This window comes from Trachurus trachurus, assembly GCF_905171665.1.
Source record: "Trachurus trachurus genome assembly, chromosome: 4".
NCBI lineage: Eukaryota > Metazoa > Chordata > Actinopteri > Carangiformes > Carangidae > Trachurus > Trachurus trachurus.
In genome coordinates this window covers 4,959,074-4,982,818 of record NC_139898.1, presented here as the reverse complement: position 1 = coordinate 4,982,818, position 23,745 = coordinate 4,959,074, and the positions used below count along the sequence as shown (strand labels likewise).

The 23,745-nt window shown below is 43.8% G+C and overlaps 1 protein-coding gene across 1 annotated transcript in view; it reads left to right on the top strand.

Moving 5' to 3' along the window:
- prdm5 (PR domain containing 5) overlaps window positions 1-22,636 on the top strand; it is a gene marked incomplete at its 3' end in the record, with an annotated part of 39,787 nt that extends 17,151 nt beyond the window's left edge. Inside the window, exons 12-14 of the mRNA XM_083969704.1 lie at window positions 3,099-3,192; window positions 13,006-13,091; window positions 22,472-22,636. Coding sequence (XP_083825830.1) covers window positions 3,099-3,192; window positions 13,006-13,091; window positions 22,472-22,636 — 345 coding nt within the window. The remainder of the gene's footprint in view (window positions 1-3,098; window positions 3,193-13,005; window positions 13,092-22,471) is intronic.
- Window positions 22,637-23,745: the final 1,109 nt, after the last annotated feature.

Below are 23,745 nucleotides of genomic sequence, written 5' to 3'. Positions count from 1 at the left end.
TAGTTAAACAGTTAATTGATACCATTTAATATAGTCTGCACTTGCAAACCCTACATAGTCAGCAAATTACCTGTGAAAAATGTACTGTCAATCCATTTTAACAGGAAGGATGTAAAAATATGTTGAGATGCATAAAGTGCACTCATTTACTGCAGGCTTGACAAGGTGAAGCTGACAGCTGCAACAACAAACAGTGAAGCTGTGTCGCGTCGCGTCCGTGCCAAGTGTAGCAGTTAAAAAACTCTGCTCCGCCCCGCTTACGTATCGCGTCGCGGCCGTTCCCAGTGTATTCCTGGCGTAAGTCCGTTACGTTTAATTGTCGGTGCAAGCTGTTTTTAGAACGGCGGAGCAGAGCCGCGAGCTGCTCAGAGTGTGCGACCTGTGCGAGAAGGCCTTTGTCACGCCGTCCGTCCTCAAGAGCCACAAGAAGGTGAACGGAAAAAATAAAAACCTCTCTGTTCGTTTCGTTTGACTGTTCCAAAATAATTGATGAATCCCTGAAAAATGATCTTCTGTATATTGCTGACAAAATGATTTTGACGATCTGCATGGATATACTTCCTCTGCGTTTTGAGTTAAAGCCGCAAGTAAATTGCACTAAATTACAGCATTTTCCATCATCAATCTTCAGCTATCAAACTAGATTTAGACGGTGGAGAAATGACAGGCCAGCGTTTACTTTGCTAACATGTTTCCATTGTTTCACATCCAGTCTTATAAAGTGATGCAGCTAACGTCTTGGAAAGTCAAACCTGGCGGAGACATCCATCTCGAGCGTTCCTGCACTCGAAGGCTCGGAAATCAATTCCAATGTTGATTAGAAATGGCAGTTAGTCCATTAGCTCCGCAGGGTTTCAAAGCCCCAAACAGATCTCGCTGCAGATTACCAGCCCTAAATCTGACAACGTCCGGTGTGGTTATGGATCAAGATTGAAATGAAACAGCTTCTTGGCACAGGGCAAAAGAAAAAAGTCTCGGAGGTTGCCTCAGAACAGTAGGGCCGAAGACAGGCATGTTGAACCGTCTCGCTGCTCATGGGGTCTGGAGGCTGCTGGGGGATCTGGCCTTGATCAAAGTCAGGTTGCAGAGGAGAGAACAACTTAGTGGCTGTGTTTACATGTGCTGCGTAACCCTGCTCTTGGTAATACTGTTGTCCAAGTCGTATTTAATCTCCATTTTCATTCTCAGCAACTATTTGTCTGTGCGAACTTCTCCCCTGGAATATTCACAAACCCTCCTCATGGTCATGTTTGAAACTGGAGCACAGCTCTGTGCACAGTCATGACTTCTTATCTAGACGTCTAGAATCAAGACCGATCCTGTACTTTATTAATTTTTTAAATTTTTATTATGATGCCTTTTTAGGTCTGAAGTGATTCACACTCTTGATCAATCTTCTCATTAGGTTTTCCGTTTTGGAGCTGTATTGAGCTTGAGGTGACACTAGTGACACTAGTTATAGTTTGTTTCATTCAAATCTAAACCCATAACATAAAGATGAGGAAAAACAAACTCAAAAACAAAATTATTAAATTGATCAAATGTTAAACAGCCTTCAGCCTACAGTCTTCTCTTCTACTTCATCCTTTTCTTCCATACTGTCAGTATATCTATGCTTTTATTCGTCTTCCTTTTCTTCCTTTTCTTCTTATTCTACTTCTTCCTTTTCTTCTACCTCTTCTTTATCTTCTTCTATTTCTCTGCAGTGGCTGATGATGAACAGCGATGCTCTACATATCTGACATATTCATTGAGAGCTTTTGCGTTACAGCGAGCGCTCTCTCTTCAGTCGGCCTGGATTTGTGTTAATGTGAGAGGGTGTGTGTGTGTGTGTGTGTGTGTGTGTGTGTGTGTGTGTGTGTGTGTGTGTGTGAGCATGTATGTGCATGCATTGTATGTCTTGCTCGTCTCACCTCAGTCGGTGCTGAGAGAGAGAAGAATTCACGATGAATGAAAATTACAGGGTTGGTTCTGACTCGTTACAGACGTACTCTATTTATTCAGCCATGTATAAAACTTGTGAAAGCTGCACAACAACTCCCAATAAACTGCTCAGGTATGATGTGGGCCGGGATGTTCCTGTGTGAAAACGATACATTCCCTGTGGCTGTTTTGGTGGAATACAAAACAAGGCTCTCGCTCTCCTACAATTAGCGAAACACGGCTCGGCCTGCGACACACGTGTTCATGCAAGTGGATTTATTTGTAGGATCTGAGCGCGTAAGCATGGGTTTGTTTGTTAGAATGTGTACATATGTGTTTGTATGTGTGCGTGCATGAGCGTGTGTGCGCGTGAACGGTGGACGGAGCCTTTTGTAACCGAACACCCGAGGTGTCAGAGTCACACAGCGGGGTGATGGAGGGACGGATGGGGGCCCCCGGTGAGGAGGTGTTCCTGTATTGTTGTACTTGCTGTCGAGACTGTTGCTTTAACTTTGAGCTTTTCACACTCACACTTATTTCTGGGCATTTACGACGGGCCGGGAGGTGGAATTCAGAGTTTCAAAAAGGAGAGAAGGGGGGGTGGCGGGGGGAGGCAGCAGCATACTCTTTCCACATGCTCTTCTTTCCCCGCTTGCATGTGCACCCCAGAAGAAGAAGAGGGAGGAGGAGGAGGAGGAGGAGGGGGAGGAGGAGGTGGATGCATGTGTGCACCCTGGCCTTTCTGCTCCTCGGGGCCTCGGACCCTGCTTTAACTTGGATGGTCTGTGGTCTTTGATCCTTCCTTCGGGGCAGCTCATCGGATCAGCTGTCACGTGAACATGTGCATCTCCATTTACTGAGTCCATCACTAGTTTGTGGTGCATTATGGGGGATAGTATACGGTTTGCTCTTTACCCAATTAAGAAAATCTACTAAAGTGGCCCTTTAAATCAGAGCGTAGATGCTGCAGTTGTTTTGAATTAACAAAAGGACCAAAGTGGTTTGAAGAGACAATGTGATGAAGCTGGTTAAGGTTAACGGGATGAGTGTATGTCCCAACGTGGAAGTCCAGCTTTCACCAGTGATCGCATTTACCCTGAAATGTAGTGAGGATGAATGCTACAAATACTTTTCCTAATCAACCACACGTGTGCTTTATCATTTCTCTCCTCCAGACACACACGGGGGAGAAGGAGAAGATCTGCCCGTACTGCGGACAGAAGTTTGCCAGCAATGGAACGCTGAGGGTCCACATCCGCAGCCACACAGGTCAGTGGTCCCGTCTACGACGTGTGTGCATGTTGGTTTCAATGACCGATCAGGCATAAAAGTGAATAACATTGAATAACAGTTAATGATTTCACCTGTTAGTGGGTGGGATATATTAGGCAGCAGGTGAACAAAGTTGATGTGTTAGAAGCAGGAAAAATGGGCAGTGCAAGGATCTGATCCAGTTCTCCAAAGACGACTGGGTCTCTGTCATGTGGGCTGTTCCCACGGGAGGAGGAAGGAACAGCTGGCTGCAACAGCACAGTCTGTAACCATGTCTCCATCCACTTGTCGATCGAATTATCTTGAAATCGATAAAGATATTGCCAATAGTGCCGGCTCAAGTGCGTTTCCATCTCAGACCTTAAACCGAATAAAAAGTAATGACGTCATGTGCTGTTTTGCGATCCTATTGCTGCATCAAATTGTTTTCTTGCAATTTAAGGTGTTTCCATTCATTTTTTATACTAAATCGCAAAATAAAAAGACATCCATCCTTCATCTTTAACCGACTGTCCGAGGTCGGGCTGTGCACAGGCCCAGTGTCATGAGCAGCTGGGGTCGTTGCCTGGAAACCACTGAGCCATACGCACGCCGGCCAGGTAAATCGGCAAGTTCTAGGCTATAGGCTGGTGCTTAGAATGCAACATGCCTGACATCTAAACACCACTTTGATGCAGATGCAGATGTTAAATGGTGGCGGTGGTCTGTGATCGGCAGCGCATCAAACTGTTCTGGGAGATGGTGACACTTCACATGAAGCCAGTCTGTCGCCTGTTCACCTGCATCTTTCTTTACTCCCGTCGTGTCAATGAACAGCTGGAATACGTAGCAGAATCGACATAAAACATAAACGCAACTCACATTTATCTGACAAAGAACTGTTTCCATCAGCATTTGTCGCAGTAACTTTGTATCGATCAAGAGAAAATCCGATGAGATCGACCGTATTAACTTTTTATCGATATTCACAACATGTTATAGAATTTTACTGTTTCCATGAGGCATTTTTACATGGTTTGTGTTTAGAATTTTTGTCTGTTGGGCCGGTTAAAATGTCTATTTAATGTGATACGGACGGACTGTGGAAACAAATTTCCCTGCAGGACAGTAGAATGAATCTGAATCTTAATCTGGTGAAGCGGCCACAGGCTCATTGATACACGTTGGAGAGAGAAGGCTGGCCCGTGTGCTCCCATCCAACAGACCAGATACTGTTGCTCACACTGCTGAACAAGTTAATTCTGGTTCTGATGGACAGCTGTCAGAACACACAGTGCATTACAGTTTGTTGCATAATGTTATGCCTGATCGGTGTATAACCAGTTCACATGGATGAGTCAACTATGATCAACTGTTAGACAAACTTTATGAGCAGTCGTTATGTTGCAGCACTAAGCAGCAGGTGAGTGAACACGAGGTTTGCAGCACAGGCGGAGGTCAAGCTAAGCTAAGAGGCTATTTCCATTTCATGTTCAGTGTAAATGCATCACAGATATAGAAACTGTCAGAAGAGTGAAGGATGAATGAGAGGAAGCTTTCCCTCTTTTCATTAGTAATTAACAGTTTAATTACTTCGACAGACGTTTGGAAATCACCTTAACTCTCTACATGAAAAACACTGTAGTGATGCTTTGACCTTGAAGCTCTTTATAATGTAGAAACAATTCAGTTGGATTGTGTAGTTATAGTGCATCTGTTTTATTTTATCACTTGGAGAAAAGTATGAGAGCTTCATTCCCAGCAGCTCTGGCAGCGCTACACCTGCACTTATTTGTTGTTTGGCCCGGAGTTTCACCAGAGGATTAATATACACGTCTGTTGGCTAATTAGCTCGACATAGCAGCGTCTTACATCAAACAAATGGGCGAAGGTCATTTTAATGTTAGAGAAATCCGACAGGTTGCAGCGCTGCCTGTGCCAGTCTTTGCTCAGCACACAGAAATAGAGCCCTGAATGTTCATTAAACTGCCTTAAAGTAGAAAGCAACACATTCCAGCGCGTCTCCCTACCAACAGACTGCTGCAGAGCCCTGGCACGGCCACACACACACTTCTTGGCCTTTAAACTTGGTCGCTGGGTCTTTCTTTCTCTCCGTCTCTCTGGCCTGTTCCTGGCTGCCTCCCTCTTTTCCTCACTCCCACTTACACTTCATCTCCCTTTCCTCGCCTTTTTCCCCTCTCCTGTTGTTTTTTTGGAGTAGAATGCCTCAGTTTCCTCTGCTGCTTTTCTGGCAACACACACACACACACACACACCTGGAGATGGGAATTTTTTTTTAAATTTTTTATTTGGATTGTTTAGTCCAGGTGTAGCTGTTTCATTAGCTGCAATAGTTCCACACCTTTGGGCTCCTCCACACTCTCCAAATAAAAATGGAATTAAAAGCTTTAGCCGTATTTGAAGTAGAGCTGCAACAATTGATTGATAAATCGCACAATAATCGATTATTAAATTAATTGTCTATTAATTTGATGATGAAATAATCGTTTTTTTCAAGAATAAAAGTCAAAATTTTCTGATTTCAGCTTCTTAAATGTTAATATTTCTGTTTTCTTTATTCCTTTATGACAATAAACGGAGTATCTCTTTGGTTTGTGGACAAAACAAGACATCTTTTGGTTTGCGAAACACTGATTGACATTTTTCAACATTTTTTACAAATTTTCTAACAACTGAAACGTTTAAATAATCGACAGATTAATCGCTAATGAACAGACTGGTTAGTTGCAGCCCTAATTCGAAGCCTCTCAAACTCCCTGCAGGTGTAGGTTTGTGCGTTCATCTGAGTGGTGGTGGTGGGAGGACGGTCCATTTACAAGCCCATATACCACACTTTGTCAACAGTGTCCTGTGTAATCGTGTGTGAGCTGCGAGCCTGTATGTGTGTATGTGTTGTTGTACATGTTGTATGTGAGGAGGAGCGACCGACAGAAAAGGGAGAATGTATACCAACCAGTGTGAGCGGCGGAGCAGTCTGATTGTATTTATATAGAATAAACAAAAGGGAGGAATGCTGGGGGAGGGGTGGGAGCCGAGGGGACACCTCAAAGAAAAGAAAGGAGCAAAGAGAGAAAAGACCACTCCAAGAAAGCATCCAGCCGGACGACCCTTGACCCTGACTGGCTGTAAATCTGTCCCCTCATTCTATTGGCCGGGGTTTGTTTGTTTGTTGTTTTCCGTGGGAGGGGGGGGGAAATGAGCTCTTGTGAACAGTGTGAATTTCTTTTTTCTAACCTGACAAAACTCTTTGTCATTTTGTTCTCATGTAGCTCATCTGTGCATGTGTCAAATGTGGCATGTGTAAATCATATAAGAGCCCCGTTAACGTGAGGATAACTTTAAAGAGGGCTAGTTTTTCTGTCAGTGAGCTCTTTAAAAAAAGCCCACCAGCCGGGGGTGGGAGAGGGGTGGGGGGGGGGCTTTAAATCGACAGCTTCTCCCGAAGGCAGACAGGAAAGCTTCATCTTGTTTGTCTTCCTGCTTCTCAGGAACAAGTCGGCATTGATTATTTACCTGCCAAACACGGGGGGACTTTGTCGGGGATTCCTCTAGAGATTTCCTCTCCCTCATCAATTTACCATCCAACACCGCGGGGGCGTTACGGGAGAGACGGGGCGAGGTGTGAAAGGATTAAAGAAGAATTTGAAAACATCAAAACTGAAAAATATTGAGAAGCTGGTGAGAGGTGTACTGTATATTTGGCTTGGGTTCGGTTTCACTTTAATTTGGTTAGAACATCATGTCGAGCTCAAACAAATTAGGCAGGCGTCTTCTTCTCGGAGAGCAGGCTTTATGAGTTCACCGACGACCCGTAAAATGTGAGCCGTCAAAAAAAAAAAAAACTTGGATGAGACTCTCGTTTTGAGTTTTTGGACCTCGGCAGTTATGATGGATGTTTCTATCATTTTCTAAATTGTTCTTTTTGGCCGTGCGATGGAGCAAATGCGTCCTTCTCCACATCAGAGCTCGGTGAGAGCAGACTTTCCCACCATGTGTGCCACGATGTGGTAAATAACCGTGGTGGGGTCATGAAAATTATTTGTGCCAAGGGAAATGTTGACAGAACCCAGTGCCTGGCTGTCACACTGACATCATAGCACATGTCATGTTTGGGCACGGCGATAAGTGTAAACCCATGAGCTATGTTACAGCTAATTGTTGTGGGACTTTAACCCTTAATGCTGATTTAGTGTTTATGTTCCACCATGATTCAAACCTCCACATTCAGACTTTCCTACATGCGGATAAACAATGGAGCATTTGTCACGAACGGAGTTAGTCGTCGATAATCTTCCTCATAACCAACAAAGCGAGGCTGTCATTTTTAACAAGCAGAGACACGAGGCAAAGCAAAACAAAGAAGCAGCAGCAGAAGCAGCTGTTTTTCGATGCTCAAGACATTATATGTTGAATTTAAGCGATAAAAGCAGCACATAGACAGCACCCATTTTCACTTTGGCTGTCTCCTTTTTACGAGAGATGCTATAAAAAAGGTAATCTCTGGCTTTAATGAGCCACTAAAGCAATTTTAGTACAGCGCTTCCATTCAGTCAGCACACTTACAAGACATGGATAAAAAGAGAAAAGTCAAGACTGAGGCAGGACGCTGAGGTTTCTACATTTTTTATCTGAAGTTTAGATTGAGTTTCCACCGGATTTAAACAGAAAGATGAGTAAATAAATGATATACATTAAACAGATATCAGGGGAACAGCTGGCGGTGCTTATTTTAGCCTCGGTCGCTATAAATCACAACAAAGTGATGTCATTTAAAGGGCGGAAATGAAACCTCAGACTAATGAAAGCAGCGTGAGCAACACGTAACAGGAGTGCGATTTATGTTTGTTTATCGTTTGTAATTTGTGTACTTCCAGTGGAGTGGATGCGTCAATGCACTTTGAAGTTGATTTAAGTTTGTTTCCTTTACACTTTGCCACATCATTCTTTTAGCGCTTTAGAGCCAAATTTTCCACCTCAGATGTTTCTTTTGTTTTTAAATATGAAAAAGTGGAAAATGTGCACAAATCCTACATTTCCCATAATGCAACTTGATCGTCTGGAATGCGCGTTATCTAAACAAACACCCCCACCTCCGCGGATTCAGAACAAGTCCAAGTTCTCACTGACCCACATCACCGGCTAACCATTATTTTATTGTGGGTTTATTATACACAGCAGGTCATTTACATACAGGCCAAAACCCACACTCTGGTTTTCCTCACAGAGGTGGAGGAGGGAGCCGGTTTGTAACTTTTGGACGACCGACGACAAGTAAAATAGATCTGCCTCTCCGAGCTGACGGCTTGTGTTACAACATGTAGTATTTTAACATCAGTAAATCACTGAAACACAATTCACAGTGTAATCCAACGAAATTACTTAATTACTTAATTTAATGACTGTGCTGGGAAACACACAGTCAAGGTGCATTATCTAAATTGCTGTAACTGCGATTGCTCTCTGGCACTGTTCTTTGTTAGAACATGTTTTTCAGCGAGACAACCAATAAAATGCAGGCCATAATAATCAATAACTCTATTTTTAGTGTATAAGGCAGTGTTTTTCAACCTTGGGGTTGGGACCCCATGTGGGGTCGTCTGGAATTCAAATGGGGTCGCCTGAAATGTCTAGTAATTGATAAAAATATTTAACTAATTATTATTCTTTTTAAATTTAAAAAACCCACACATAATCTTTAACAACTGTATTCTATACTTTCACTTTCTCGACAATAAATCGAGTTCAAATAAAAATATCTGAGCTGATGCATGATTGACGGCCTCGATCACGTGACTGCATGTGATCGGGGGTCGCCAGAAATTTGTGATGTCAAAATGGGGTCACGAGCCAAAAAAGGTTGGGAACCACTGGTACAGGGAAAGAGAAAACAGACAGTCAATTGTCTGAACATGATACAACCGTGTTGTCCGGTTTTATGTTGGAGCTTCCTGTGATTTCACAAGAGCAACTGCCCAAAAATAGAAACACCGAATCTGTGTACGCACTGATGACTTTGTGTCGGTCATACAATCTTGTAAAGTAAAATCACCATTAATTGAATTATCATTTGAGCCTTGCAGCTTTAATTCTTTTTTGGGGCGCGGTGCACATGCCTCATTTGGACTGAGGATTGTGTCAGGTTGAGATCTGCTGCATGTGTGGTAAGGCTCGGTGCACAGACTTGTCTGATACAGGCACCTTCACATGGGCGAGTTGAGGAGAATCGTTTGAGGAAGTGGAGAAATCTACTGAGACCGAGGGCCACGATGGAAAGGTCAAGTGCAAAAGTTGTTGGGCGTTCCTACGGCGTCATCAAAGGCGATCTCCTTATCATCTCCCGCGCCGCTGCTATCACGTTACCCCCGGCAGGGCCTCTGTCGGCATGCGGCACAGGGACGGAGAGCGGAGAGGGCCACTGTTTGGCTCATACCGGAGGAAGCCAGGAATTAATTTCTGACGGACTACACTAATGTCTTTCAGACCCCGGAGCCCCCGAAGCTACAAAGCGCTCTCCGTAACACGAACGCTTTTGCGCGGCATGGGCAAGAACGACAAAAAGCCGACCATCTGCTAACCAGACACGCGGGGCCGTACGCACACACATACAACACACAAGGGGTGCCAAACGGATCGATTAGCAGACGAGGAGTGTGAGGGCCACAGCGGGGGGGGAGACACCAGGGGTCAAAGAGATGGTGTACTGTTTCAGCACATGCTAAATCAGTTACCATCTCCACACACATAAAGCCCCGGCTCAGTGGCGCAGCCACCCCTCATAATCCCCAAACAATCTGGCTCAATCTGGAGTGGAGGTTTCTAGTTACAGTCACACTCAGCAGAACAGACACTAAGCCCCTCGCATGAATAACACACACCCATGTTGCAACACTGTTACTACTTAGGTTTCTAAGTAGTATTTGTTTGTTTCCTGTTTCGCTAAGGGATTGAGTTGCTCTCCTTTTATTATGTGCAGGTTCAACCAAAAGGAAAATCAGTGAGTGGGAACTATACATGTTGATATTTATGAATGACCTCTTTCAGAACATCCTTTTTTTTTTTTTTTTGCTTTTTACCAGATGAGGCACACAGATCCAAACCAAGAGTGTGTAGGTTAAGTAGGTGAGCACTCACTGTTAGCCCAGTGTGCTAGCTAGCTGGGTGTGGTTTTCCACGCTGCGTATTAGCTGACAATAGCCAGCTCCTGGGAGGGATGTGATCCAAGCCACAGAAGTACATTGGCACACTGCGCTCCGACGCTATTAGCACACTAATGCCTTCTCCAGGGCTCCCCGAGGCTAACGCCGGCCCTTAACCCGATACCACACATGCTACACAAAACATATAGGAGTCGCTCTCATCCGTCTCAAGACACATCTGGGACTCAGATTGTTCCTGTTTGTCAACAAAAGGCCTTCCTAGAGGCTGAAGAAGCTACAGTACGGAGTAGAGGGGGATTTTGGGCACATGTCTCAGTGTGTGTAATCAGTCCACATATGTCACATTAACCCTTCCTACGCCAATGCGAGGTTATGCGTTTTATGACTTTGTGTCATAGCACTGCTCTGAAACCCTCTTGTGTTTGTGTGTGTGTGTGTGTGGGGGGGGGGGTTATGGTGGGTTTACACACGGACTTGTCTGTGTATCTTCTACGTAACAGCTGTCGTAGCCACAGGCTCTCTGGACATGAATAACTGTTGTAGCTGTTTGACAATTGAAATTTGGAGCAGTGGTCAAGCCTGAGGTATAAACCAGGGTCAGCTCCAGCCTGTATGCCCTTGACCATCTGTTTTCCACAACGTAACTTTTAATGAAATACATAAAACGGTCATTAAATTTGTACCTAACACCTCCAGTGTAGCCTTCACATCTCTATCTGACCACACTTGGATTTAGAGAAAGAGAAGAGAAATATTCCTCCAACACCGTCGATGATATTACTCGTCTCTCATATTCCCCAGATGGATTTTCTGATGTAATAAGCATTTTGCATTTTGAATCCCAAGGAAACACAGCTAATTAACCTTATTACTTAAAGGGGCAAAACATCTCCCCCATCAATAAAAATGACTTGCTCGCCTGTTTCGACAATTAGTCTCTGAAGAGAGATTATGTGACTATGAAGCAGATAAAAAATGAGATTGTTGCACTGAAAGGAGCAGACACAAATGTCTGGCTGCAGTTTTCATTAAAATATACCGTGTGTACTTGAAGGCACATATTCAGAGGAGAGTAATAGCTAATATCATTTAATCCCCTGCTCTATTTTTAGTTTTCTGGACACAGGAAGTGTATTGAGTTTGTTCTAGTTTCCTGATAAACGGTGCGGCTATGAAATAAATGATATATTAATATTAAACCCAGGTTGTTTTTTTTCTCTTTCATACTGAACTTCATCGTCTGAATCTTTCATTTCAGCGTGGTTATATAGGTTACCTCATATCTCTTCTGTAGATTAGTAATCAACTGCGGTGATCCTATCTGGCCCGGTAAGCAGATCCATGTGTCAGCCGAGCGGTTGACTGACAGCCTGTCACTTCCTCTTCGTCATCAGCGGCGCACGCTCAGATAGGATCTGTAGGAGTTTTGGCTGGACTGCTTTTGATCCAACTGGGATAAGCCACATCGCCTCTGATGTGCTCCTAAGCTGTTGGCCAGTCGTAGCTCAGATATCAGGCCACGAGCCGCGGCCAACACAAGCTTTGCTCTGCAGTGGAAAGTCAGCGCACATCAGAAAATGAACGACTCGGGTCGGAGCGGTAGCCAGGTCGGACGTGCATCAGAGCAGGGAGGATGATGTACTGTACCTGTGAGGTGGAGCAGAGTCATACCTCAGAGCAAGGGCGTAATTTTGGGTTAATCATTGAGGGGGGTTAAGATCTCTGCCCATATAAGGATTGGACAGTAATTATTAAACCTTTATTTTAACTTGAGTGCCATTCTAGTAGGGATGAAAAGTATGAGGGCTGCTTGCCAATAACAGCCTTGAAAATAAACATATACCACTGTGGGGAAGAGTGCAAAATCATTAAAGGAGACATACTATGCCCCCTTTCCACAAATTAAAATAGTCCCCATGTGTCTTAAAGACATGTCTGTGACATGCTTTGGTCTAAATACCTCAAGGATCAAACATCACAGCTCTTTTCATCCTCTCAAAACAGTCCTGTTCAGAATGGGTGGTTTCAGTGCCTGTCCCTTTAAATGCAAATGAGCCACTGCTCGCCCTGCCCCACTCCTTCTACTGGTATGGTAGTGCTAGTGGTATTATGCAAATTCGAAACCTAGTTACATCACTGGAAGACAACTGAGGGAACAGCTGGTAAAACCACGTGGATTTCAAGAGCCTTCAAAATTGATTTCTTGGTTTCCCTCATCAAACTCATCAAATAGGATCCAACAACTCCAAAACGCTCTCTTGGACAAGTTGTGACCTGCACTTTCACCGGAGATAATAACAGAAAGTTGTTTTTGAGGTAAATTCATGCAAAACCATGGATGTGCGTTCCCATCGTGGATGAACTATCCCTTTAAGATAACAATTCAGTAACTCAATGATGTGACGTCACCTCCTTTGGACGGTGGTTTCTCTCCTTTTAGATGATGAACCAACTATTTGAAATAGTTTGTTGGCCTGGTGGTTCTTTTCATTATGTTTCTGACCATATTATGGGCTTGACCAATTCTGATTATTTTGGGGGGGTTGTAACCCTCTTACACCTATGACCTGTAGGATTAACCTGTTCAAATGTGTATGTTCCCATTCATGACTCTGTTGTGGTCTCATGTGCAAAATTGTCTTCTGTTCCACAGGTGAGCGTCCGTATCAGTGCCCCTACTGTGACAAAGCATTCAGCAAGAATGACGGCCTGAAGATGCACATCCGCACACACACTCGTGTAAGTTTGAACCACCTCAACGCTCTTGTTGGTTTTAATGTTGTACACAGAAATCTTTTTATTATATCAGAGACCGAGAGCGGGAACACTCAGGGTTGTGTTGTATCTGGATAAACAGAAACAGAGACCTTTTTAAATGGTGACATGGGCTCCTCCAGTTGTTCCCTGATTGGGTCTTACCAACAAACTGGGATGAGCTAGACAAGCTGATACCTTGGTCAAAGTTATCTGAGAACTCAAGTCTCCTGGGTTTCCCGTTCTTTTGCAGGCTGCTGCTTTGTTTCCATTTTTCACTCTAAACCTGTAGAAAACTAAAATAACAGACTGATATTGCCTAAAATATTGAGTGTCTCATGTTTAACTTTCTACCTTTTGGAGATAATTTCATCTTCCACTTGCTGAACTGTTCACTTTAAATTTTGACCAGAGGTCCCCAAACTTTTGCATGCCACTGTATGTGTGTATGTGTGTGCTGTACATTGATTAATGCAGTGTTTTTAAAATAATAATTAAAAACACCACACACGATTTTAAACAACTGTATTTGATACTTTCACTTTCTCAAATATTTTATTTATTTATTTTTATTAACCTTTATTTATACAGGTAAAATCTCATTGAGACCCAGGGTCTCATTTACAAGAGAGACCTGTTGTGTATAAATAAAGTTAAATGCAGCATATAAAATATCTGAGCTTGCGCATCTTGATTGACGGCGTCATCAGAAATTTGTGATGTCAAAATGGGGTCATGAGCCAAAAAAGGTTGGGAACCACTGGCTTAATGTGTGTTAGAGCGCTGCCTGCCCTCCAACCCTCCTGGTCAGAGAGAGAGGTGCGGTAGGAAACATGGTAGAACATCACAGATGGACATCTTTATCAGAAACACAACTTTTATATTGTAATAACAAACAGGAAATCTCTTTCCTACTTTCTCCAGTGCCCAGAGCAGAACCAATAACCTACGGTGGTTTCTGTCAGAGGATGAAATTTGCGGCTCAGTAATTGTTTGATCTCGACTCCCATGTTCTATTATTCTTCTTCGCCGAAACAGTTTTGTTTTGTCAAGTTTGATTGAATCTCTACACACTTCATGCTGCCTTCGGATGCACACATAGGCTTCATGAGCTGAACACGTACAGTAAATGTAAAGTGAGTGAGTCAGAGCTCAGGGTGGAGAGAGGAAAAGGTAGGTGATGAGGTCACATCCTGGGCCGGGACGCCCTGTTCGTTTCCGTGCATCACTTCTAAGTTCTACACAAGGAGCGCCGCCGCTTTCCATGAGTTCCCAGAGAGCATCTGGATGTGTGTGTGTCTGTGTGTGTGTTGGTGTCCCCTCTGATGAATGAGACTTGATATGTGTTCCATCATACATTTCCATCACCACTTTCTGCTGCTATGACTGTGACAGTCACGGCTTGTCAGCGCCGTTAATTTCAAAGATCTGTCCCGTCTTAACGCTGTCCAGAGCCCAGCGCGCCGCTCTTACAGTCAAGCTGATGATGGAGGTCTCCTGCTCAGGTCCACGTCGCTCAGTGGGAACAGACAGGTATAATTTTCTAGCGAGCTGCTGATTAAACTGACTGATGTTTGGTTCCTAATGTTCCCGGATCTGCCTTTGCTCACTTCGCCCTGAAATATGGGCTGAACAGTTACAAACAGCAGAGCCAGATGAAGTCACTAAACAAATGTCGTTTGGCCGGAGCTCACTGTTAATGTACAGACGATTTGAGATGGACGCGTTTGGAGTTTGTGTGCTCTTACCACAAACCACATCAGAAGGGGATATTGAGGGCCCGTACTTTTGATATCACAGGGTTTTTCTAATATTATTTTAATCTCTGATGTCACTAGATGTGGATGTATCTATATATCTATACAGTTATTAGAATTGATGTCAGAGGTTCCATCTTTTCTGGTTAGCCGAGAAGTCTGTCTGAATGTTTTTTCGTATGTTGAATTAAAAAGTTCAAAAGAACCAACAGTAATTTGTTGGAGGGAAGTCAAACACGACTCATGTAAACACCACACCACTTGGTAGAGCTGATGTTGTTCCATCCACAGGCCTCTGTGGTCTGATCCAGGCAACCAGCCAACAGGTGAATTAGGTTTGATGTTGTGTTAGGAATGAAAAGGTTCAGTGGTTTACTAATGATCAGTAGATACTAGAGATTTAATTTCAGGCCTTTGTCCGCAATAGAAAAGGGACCAATCGGCATTTACACTCTGGTCAAATGACTCCACAGTAGATGTTGTGGGTGTCATCATCAGTCATGGAAACACAACACTGAGGTGAATCCCCACATTCTCACCCCTGGGATATCTGTCAGAGCACACACACACACACACTGCACACACACCTGTCACCTCCAGCACAGTGCTGTTAAACCAGAAACACTGCGGCCACACCGTTAACAGGAGAACCAATCAGGATGAGATGTGACACATCCATCTCAACCAGCTCACTGTTTGTCCTGTGTGTGTGTAGGTAAACTCGACTGGCACTAGAAACTTGGAATCATGTTTATGCCTGGACAGTGGGTTTTCCTGCTAATTTTAGTGGGGAAAGGGTGTAAGTAAAGACACAGACCAAGAGTGTGTAGTCTTGTAGCTCTGTGAGGTCGCACATTGGCCAGAAGTGCTTTGAGCTAAATATCGATTTCCCCTTTTAGCATACACACATTAATAATGCTAACTTGGTGATGATCAGGTATTATGTTGTTAACCATGCTCTCAGGCATAGAGGAAAATATTAAGTTAATATTAAGTATGTTAAAAGATTTGCAGGTATTTGGTCTCAGATTCCAGATCTGATCTGACAAAGACAGTAATTCAGGGAACATACATACATACAACATAATGGAAATGCATTCAGAAGAGTCTCTAGATTCAACACATTAACTAAGAAGTATCACAGTGTCATGGTGGCACTGGCAACAAAGAAAAATCAGTGGCTCGTTGAAGTCTATGGGATTCATCCAAGATGTAAGAACCAGAATCCCATGGCAACCCATTCAGTGGTTTTGAAATATTTGAAGTTGGACCACAGTGGGGGGGTGACCTTGTTGTTAGAATGGCTAACATGCTAACAAGGCTAAAAACTGTCTTGACATTGACTGCTCATTGATTTCTAGCTGGATACTGAATAGGCCCCAGTTGCCATGTTCATATGCATTTTTTCTAAAATCTGATTATAATCATTCTGAGTGGGAATTCCAACTTCACTTTTTACATGAATTGATAAATTGATCCGATTAAAACCTGCGTGTACATGCATCAAGCAACTACTGTAATCAGAGTAAATTCACAGTGACATGCTCACTGGAGTTTTGCCGGTCAACTTTGTTGAAAACGGTAGAAGAAGAAGCTTCTCCCTCCGTAAACAAACACTGTCCTGCTCCTTCGCTCGCCCCTCTCTCTCTCTCCCCGTGCTGACCTCCTCTCTCCTACGTGCCTGTTGCTGATCCTCTGATCAACATGGACCTAATAGCGTGTGCTGCAATTGTTACTTTTGTTTCTGGTTTTCTCTTTAATTAAAGGTCCAGTGTGTAAATTGGGGTTGAAAACTGTGATATGATATCTAGTGTTCAGATTCTATCTTGCAGCGCATGCTGGCGGCAAAAAGGACAAAAAAACATATTCTTTGTTGGTTCATTTATGAACGCGAAATGCGCGGAACGTGCTCTCTGGTTGGCTGGATTTTCCATTTGGGCTGCTGTACAAACATGGCGGTTCAAGAGGGCGGCGCTCTCTAAAGCGAGACCCGTGCTATATAAAAGAAAGGCTACGAAAACCAAACAAAGTTTATTTTATAGCGATTATACACTTTTACAAATATATTCATGGGTCAGTAGGCAGATTTTGCCAATGGACCCTGCCAATTATTACACACTGGACCTTTAAGCTGCAGCCGCAGCAGTTTATACTTCCCCTGCGATCTATGTGAGGCTGCTACAGCTGGACCCTCACATAACAGCTTAGATTAAACGTTTTTCATGGATCTTGCTCTGAAAATCGACCCTCATAAACCACCCGTCTTGATCGGAAAGAAATGTCTTTCCCAATGAGCCCGTTCGGATTAAAATTTTCCAATCGACGTGTTTACATGAGGCAGTTTTGTTTGAATCAGCATTTATTCCTATTTTATGGGATTTGTGATTATTTGTGTCCATGTAATCATGGCTATAGTGACTTCCTGTTGTCATGCTGCTTTACAAATACCCATGTAGCTAACATGACACCTGAGACGTGAGGCTCTTTTGGAGCGAGTAAACAGAACTCCGTCTCTGCTGCAGCAGAGGACGGTCCGAGGAACGCTGGGGGTCAGAAGGCCAGAGGGTGAACAGCTGCTGAAGAGTGAAGGTCACCAGGTACAGATGTTCAATGTTACCGGGGTCACAGCGATGCATTCTGGGTCCACCACATGTTTACTGACCTTTGACCTCCATCCGCTCATAGTTCTCTTCTTCTTTTTTTTTTTTTCTTTTTTCCTTGTCATACAAGAACTGTTCTAACCTTATGGAAAAAGAGGTGGTCCTCGTTAAAGCAGAGGAATTAAGGGGGAATTTGCATTACACACAAACCTTTGTTTCCTCTCTCTCACACACACACACACACTGCTTTATTTCCATTGTCCCCCTTTATTCTGCCACATGCACACAAACAGTTGCATACTTAAAGCCTCTCACACACATGTGCCCGCTCACATGCACACATGCAGTGAACCTGATCTTTACTTCCTTTTGTATCCCGTGTCACTGGGCACTTCTTGCCCCGCCCACCTGATAGCGCCTTTCCCAGGACCCTTTACTTCCTGCATTCACCCTGTTCCCATGACAACTAAGCTTTAAATGGGTAGAGGCCTTTTTGCTATCAGGGCTAACTTGTCAAAAAAACAGCTTCGTGGCAGAGCCGCACTGGGAACCGACCCCCCCCCCCGCTATCTTCACGCTTCTTATTTCTCCTCGGGTCTCGAAGGTGTCGCCGCCGTTTCCCCTCTGACCGCCTGACACACCCACGGTCCACCCACTGTGGAACTACACACACACACTACACCACAGGCGCGTGCAGTGCAGTGTTTTTGTGAAAACACACCCACGGCGAGATATGTTCTTTGACTGACAGCGAGGCCGGCCTCCGAAAGGCGCAGAGGAAATGTTCTTTGGTAAACTGATGAGGTGTGGAGACAGAGGAGTGATATTCGACATCCCCAGAGTGCCGGGGTCTCTGATACACGTTCAAAGGGATTTTCTGTGCCATGTTTTTCTTGTTCCTTTGAGGTATCCATGTGTTTTTGATGGCCCCTAACGCCGGTCATTTCCTCCCTACTGCAGGAGCTGTGCAATCTTTAATTTCACATCTTCATAAACTCACAGGGAGGGAGAGCGCCGGGGTGTGAAGGCAGAGAGTATCAGTGTGCGTGTGTGGATGCGTGCGTGTGTGTTAACAGGCGTATTTCCACATTTCGTCTCGTGTTTTCCACTGTGCATGTCTGTTTGTTTTTACTCGTGTGTGCGTGCACATGTGCGGCTCATTACAGGTTTTTTTTTTGGTTTTTTTCTTCCTCCTCCAGGTTTTGTCCATATGGGACAGTATTGTTTTGTGTTTATTGTTCTGCTACGTACAGACAGATGAAGTCCTCTCTTTAACTCTGCTCACTGCAGGAGAAGCCTTATAAATGCAGCGAGTGCAACAAGGCCTTCAGCCAGAAGAGAGGGCTGGACGAGCACATGAGGACCCACACGGGAGAGAAGCCTTTCCAATGTGATGTAAGTGTGGCCCTGCTTCCGTCGTGCCTCCGAACCAACCTGTGCATGCCCTCCAGTCATGTTTGTGTGTCTGTCTGTGTGTGTGTGTGATGGCGCTCTGGCTCCGGGCCAGATGTGGGGAAGAGTTGGGGGAGCTGCTCAGCCGGAGGCAGATAGTGATCTGGGTTCTCTGGAGAGGCAGAGCGGGCTGATCTCACGTAAACACATTGAGAGGATCAGAGGGAGAAATTACCCCGTGTTTATAATACCGCAGGAGTAATAATTATTCTCAGAAATTGGGGAAGGGACACACAACAGAAGGTGCTGTTTATGTTTTAAACAAACTTTCTCATTATCACTATCTCAGCCATGTAAGCCCTCCTCTACAGTATATACATTCAAAAACACCCCCCCCCCCCCCCCACACACACATATATATGTATATGTATATATTTCATTTCGATTTTATTCCATTCATGGTTTACATACGTCACACTGTTGCACATATTTACATGATGTACACATAATCACCATAAATGAAAAAGAGCAGGATGAAGAAAAACTTATAGTACCTGCCCCTTTCTATAGTTATAGTTGCATTGGCTTAAATCCCCAGTATGTAACTTATTTGGCTTTTTATCAGCAAAAATCAAATATTGCTTTCATAAATACGTATTTCACTGAAGTGGAATCACAGCCGCATACAAATGAAAGCTTTCTCGTACCTTAGAATGAGTTGTTACAAGTCGTTACAAATATACAAGGGGGGGCGCATCGAACCGAGGCGGCCATGTTGCATCACCATTTTTTACCTTCAGTGGTAGCGTGGCCGTAGGTAACCACGGAAACTCAGCGGAGCTGTCGGCTCGGGGAGAAAGTTTTCCAGGTAGCGCCTGTTAAAACTGTCACCACTGTGTAGTGTGAGGAAGGACGGAGGCACTGATGTTGCATTCAGGTGCAGTCAGGCAGACGGCCGTCGGCAAACCAACCGGATGTCATTTTACTCCACCAGAGAAAGACGGTAAAACGTGGGTCAGGTAAACAATACCACATCACCATGACAACATATTGTCACGCCTGTATGAACGCAACATCAAGAATACATTCCGATATGCAACCGCACCGCTAGACGGGGGGAATTCCTACACATTATACCTTTAATATCAATATACTTTTTCAAAAAATTAAAGATGATGAAACATATAGTAATAACAAGTAAACAAACAAGCAAAATAGCAGTGGACACAGCTCTTCTATCTATCTTTTCTTTTTTCCCCTTCTTTATATACAGTATATGTGTGTGTGTGTGTGTGTGTCTGTGTGTGTGTGTGTGTGTGTGTGTGTGTGTGTGTGTGTGTGTGTGTGTGTACAGTTTGTTTTTTTGAGAAAGCCACAGCTCCATCTTAAAGTCAAAATCATATGAAATTCTATCCAGCCCCATCTGTATCTGTAATATAAACCCAAGGAACACTTACCACAAACTGCTGCAAAGGATTCTGGGCAATAATGGTGCTCAGGCCACTCCTTCTCCTCTTGAGTCAATCTGAACACAGACATAGCACATTTTTAATATTGTATCAGCGCAAATTACCCCCCATGGACGTCCTTATTCCTGACCCCCACTGTGAATAAATGTCCATAAATCTCGATATCTCAGAACAAACACTACGGCCGTAACTCCCAGACGCGCCAGTAATCCCATAATAGTTGAGTGTCACTTTGAAAAGCCCCGAACATAACCCGAGAATATGTTTCTTAATTCCATAAATCCATCACCCAGCTCTGAAACTTCAGACTCTTTTATTTTTTTTTTAGCTTTAACATCCTAATAATCCTCGATCTGCATCGGCATCTTAACCAGCCAATATTCCTGGATGTTGTGTAAGACCACAGGATCACTGTCAGCGAGGCATCACCACAAAGAGTCTCGCAGCCACGTACGGCGTTCATCTGGATTCTTCTTCCCCGGCTTTATAAGAGACGTTTTCATGTAAATAATTCTCCCCCCACACTATTGAAGATAATACAAATAGCATGTGGACTTGAGTTTGGGTGGATTTTTGAGTCAAGACAGATCCAGCAAAGCGGATCCAGCAAAGTTTTCCAGACAAAGTAAGAGGGGCTGTCTAAGCAGCCTCTGTCAGAAGAGTATTAAGAATGCTGTAGCAGCATCCAGTAACATCTGGGTTAGGATGAGACATGGAGGCCTTACTCCCATCAGCTGCCTGTCACTGATTCACGTCATAAAATTCAACATACTTTACTGACACCGGATCAGATTTTGGAGATTGTCTGAGCTGTGTTTCATTCCACTAGATCCACTAAATCCACTAAACGTGACAGCACATCAGCATCAGCATCCAAGTTACCTGGTAGTTAACTGTTGTGACTGTGGTTCTGTGGAGGTTCTGCTCTTCTGTTTTTCTTGTCCTCAGACTTCAAAACCATCCGTGTGATTTTCTGAATGTAATTTGCGGCGCTGAATTTCTCCTCCGCGGATGGAGAGAGGAGGAGGAGACACGCTGTGATTCCTGAAGCAGTCTGTTAAACTGCAGCTGAACGCCAGCCAGTGGCGGATTATCGTGATTGATAGAGGATGATGGAGTCATTTGTACAGTGTAAAATGGCTCATTTATGATGGATGTTAAGTTGCATGCATTCCCGCTCTTTAACCGGTGGAGAAAAAAATAAATAAAGGGGATTTCTGTCACCGAGTACACGTGGTGTGATTTACATATCCCTCCCTGTGTCCGGCTGCGCCTGTAAGAAAACTGAAGTCCGCAAACATGATCAGAGATTAAACTAACCCTTTTTGGTTATAAAAGAGTCTCATATTAATGTGGATGAATCTACGTTACTCACACTTGTTAATGGTTCCATTGTTGATAAATATATTGTTTTGTCTTTATAGTTATTTTGTTTTTATTATTTAGTGGTCGACTTGCCCAGCATTTCCTAGTTTCCTGGTTTTGCGGACGCTGCCCTGCGGGTCATGGGAATAACGCCGCCGAATCTACGTTTATGGTCAGAACTACGACGGTATCTGATCGTCTTCCAACCTGCGACTTTCATTCTTGATCAATAAAAACATTCTTGGCAAATATTTTCGCTTTCGTCCGTCCTCATGGGAAATGTAGTGTGAAAACACTTCGCTTTCCAAATCTCCTCATTGTCCCTTTAAAGGGACTATGAGGAGTTTCGGTGCCTCCACGCGCAAGATGGACAAAACCGAAAACATGTTTTCATTGATCAAGAATGAAAGACGATCAGTTACTGTCGTAGTTCCGACCATAAACGGCGATTCGGTGGCGTTATTCCCATGACCCACCGGGCAGCGTCCGTGAAACCGAAACTAGGAAATGCTGGGCGAGCCGACCACTAAATAATAATATCAAAATAACTATAAAGACAAAACAATATATTTATCAAAAATGGACCCATTAACAAGTGGGTAACGTAGATTCATCCACATTAATATGAGACTCTTTTATAACCAAAAGCAAACTCATCGTTGTCCCTTTAAATGATAAACTGAAAAAAAGATAAATAAATAAAAAACTGAAAGCTGAGTCAAAATGATAAAAAAAAATATATAACCTGTGTGTGTGTGTGTGTGTTTTTCTGTGGTTTTCAGGTGTGCGACCTGTCATTCAGCTTGAAGAAGATGCTCAGCAGGCACAAGCTGACGCACAACCCCAACCGGCCGATGGCGGAGTGCCAGCAGTGCCATAAGAAGTTCACCAGGAACGACTACCTCAAAGTACACATGGAAAATGTCCACGGGGAGACGGAGAGCTAGAGGGACCAAATATCCCGTGTCTGATGCCTCAGATAAAGCTCAGCCTCATGCTCGGCGCAGCCGGTACGGCCTCCACATACTGTACACACAGATGGATAGATAGCAGAAATGTTGTTATTAGAGATACATGCATGGAAAACATCAAGGAAACATTGACTGTACATTTGTACATTTTTTTTGTCATACTGTTTAGATACTGCTTTGAAAACCCCGAACAAACAAAAACTCTACGTCCGCTTGATCAGCTCCAGAGCTGCTGCGTCTGCTCACGGGGGGACTGACCTCCCGCCTCCCGTCCTTCTGACTTCTACCCAGTGTTACTGTCCATACTGTTACAATCTGACTGACCTCTGTGCTCTTCCACCTCACTGTCCAGCCAGCTCAAAAGAAGACGCTCCCTTTATTCACCTGCGCTCCGTCCACTCCACACACTCGACACATTTCTTCCATTTCACAGATGTTCTCCTCTGTTTACTATTTAGACTTCGTCAAGGCCCCTAGAGGACACTTTAAAAGCATGCTGTTCCATTTACCAGTGCAGAATATGAGGTATTACAAAGGGGACAGATGAACAGCAGATTGAGAGGGAGATCTGAAACAGCTCACAAACACAATTCTTTGTTTACATGACAGCCAGAAAGTTTACAGGCTCCCTCTTATTGAAGAAGCGCACGATGCTCTTGTAGCATCATCGGACACGTGCATTAACCCCCCACACACACACACACACAAAAAAAAAAAAAGTCATTCCACATTTCCGATTTACTCTGAAACAAGAAGGGTGTTGTGTTTTCCATATGATTTGCTGGATAGCTGTTGGACCTCCAGCATTAATTTAAGATGACCGGGTTCAACTTGTTGCTTCCTTTCCCACGACCTTGTTGTACGAAGAGCGCTGGTGTTGTTAAGTGTGTTACTGTTTCTGTGTCCCAAGGTTTTTTGGGGGGCAAGAAGAAAAAAAAAAGAAAAAAGAAAATCCAAAGTACTGTTTGTTGACTTTTGTGACAAACCATTTTCATATGAAGGGCCCCGGCCTTACACTGTGTGTGTTTACATTGTTTTTTTTATTAATGATCGTTCAAGTAATTCAGTATTCCGTGTATTTCAGC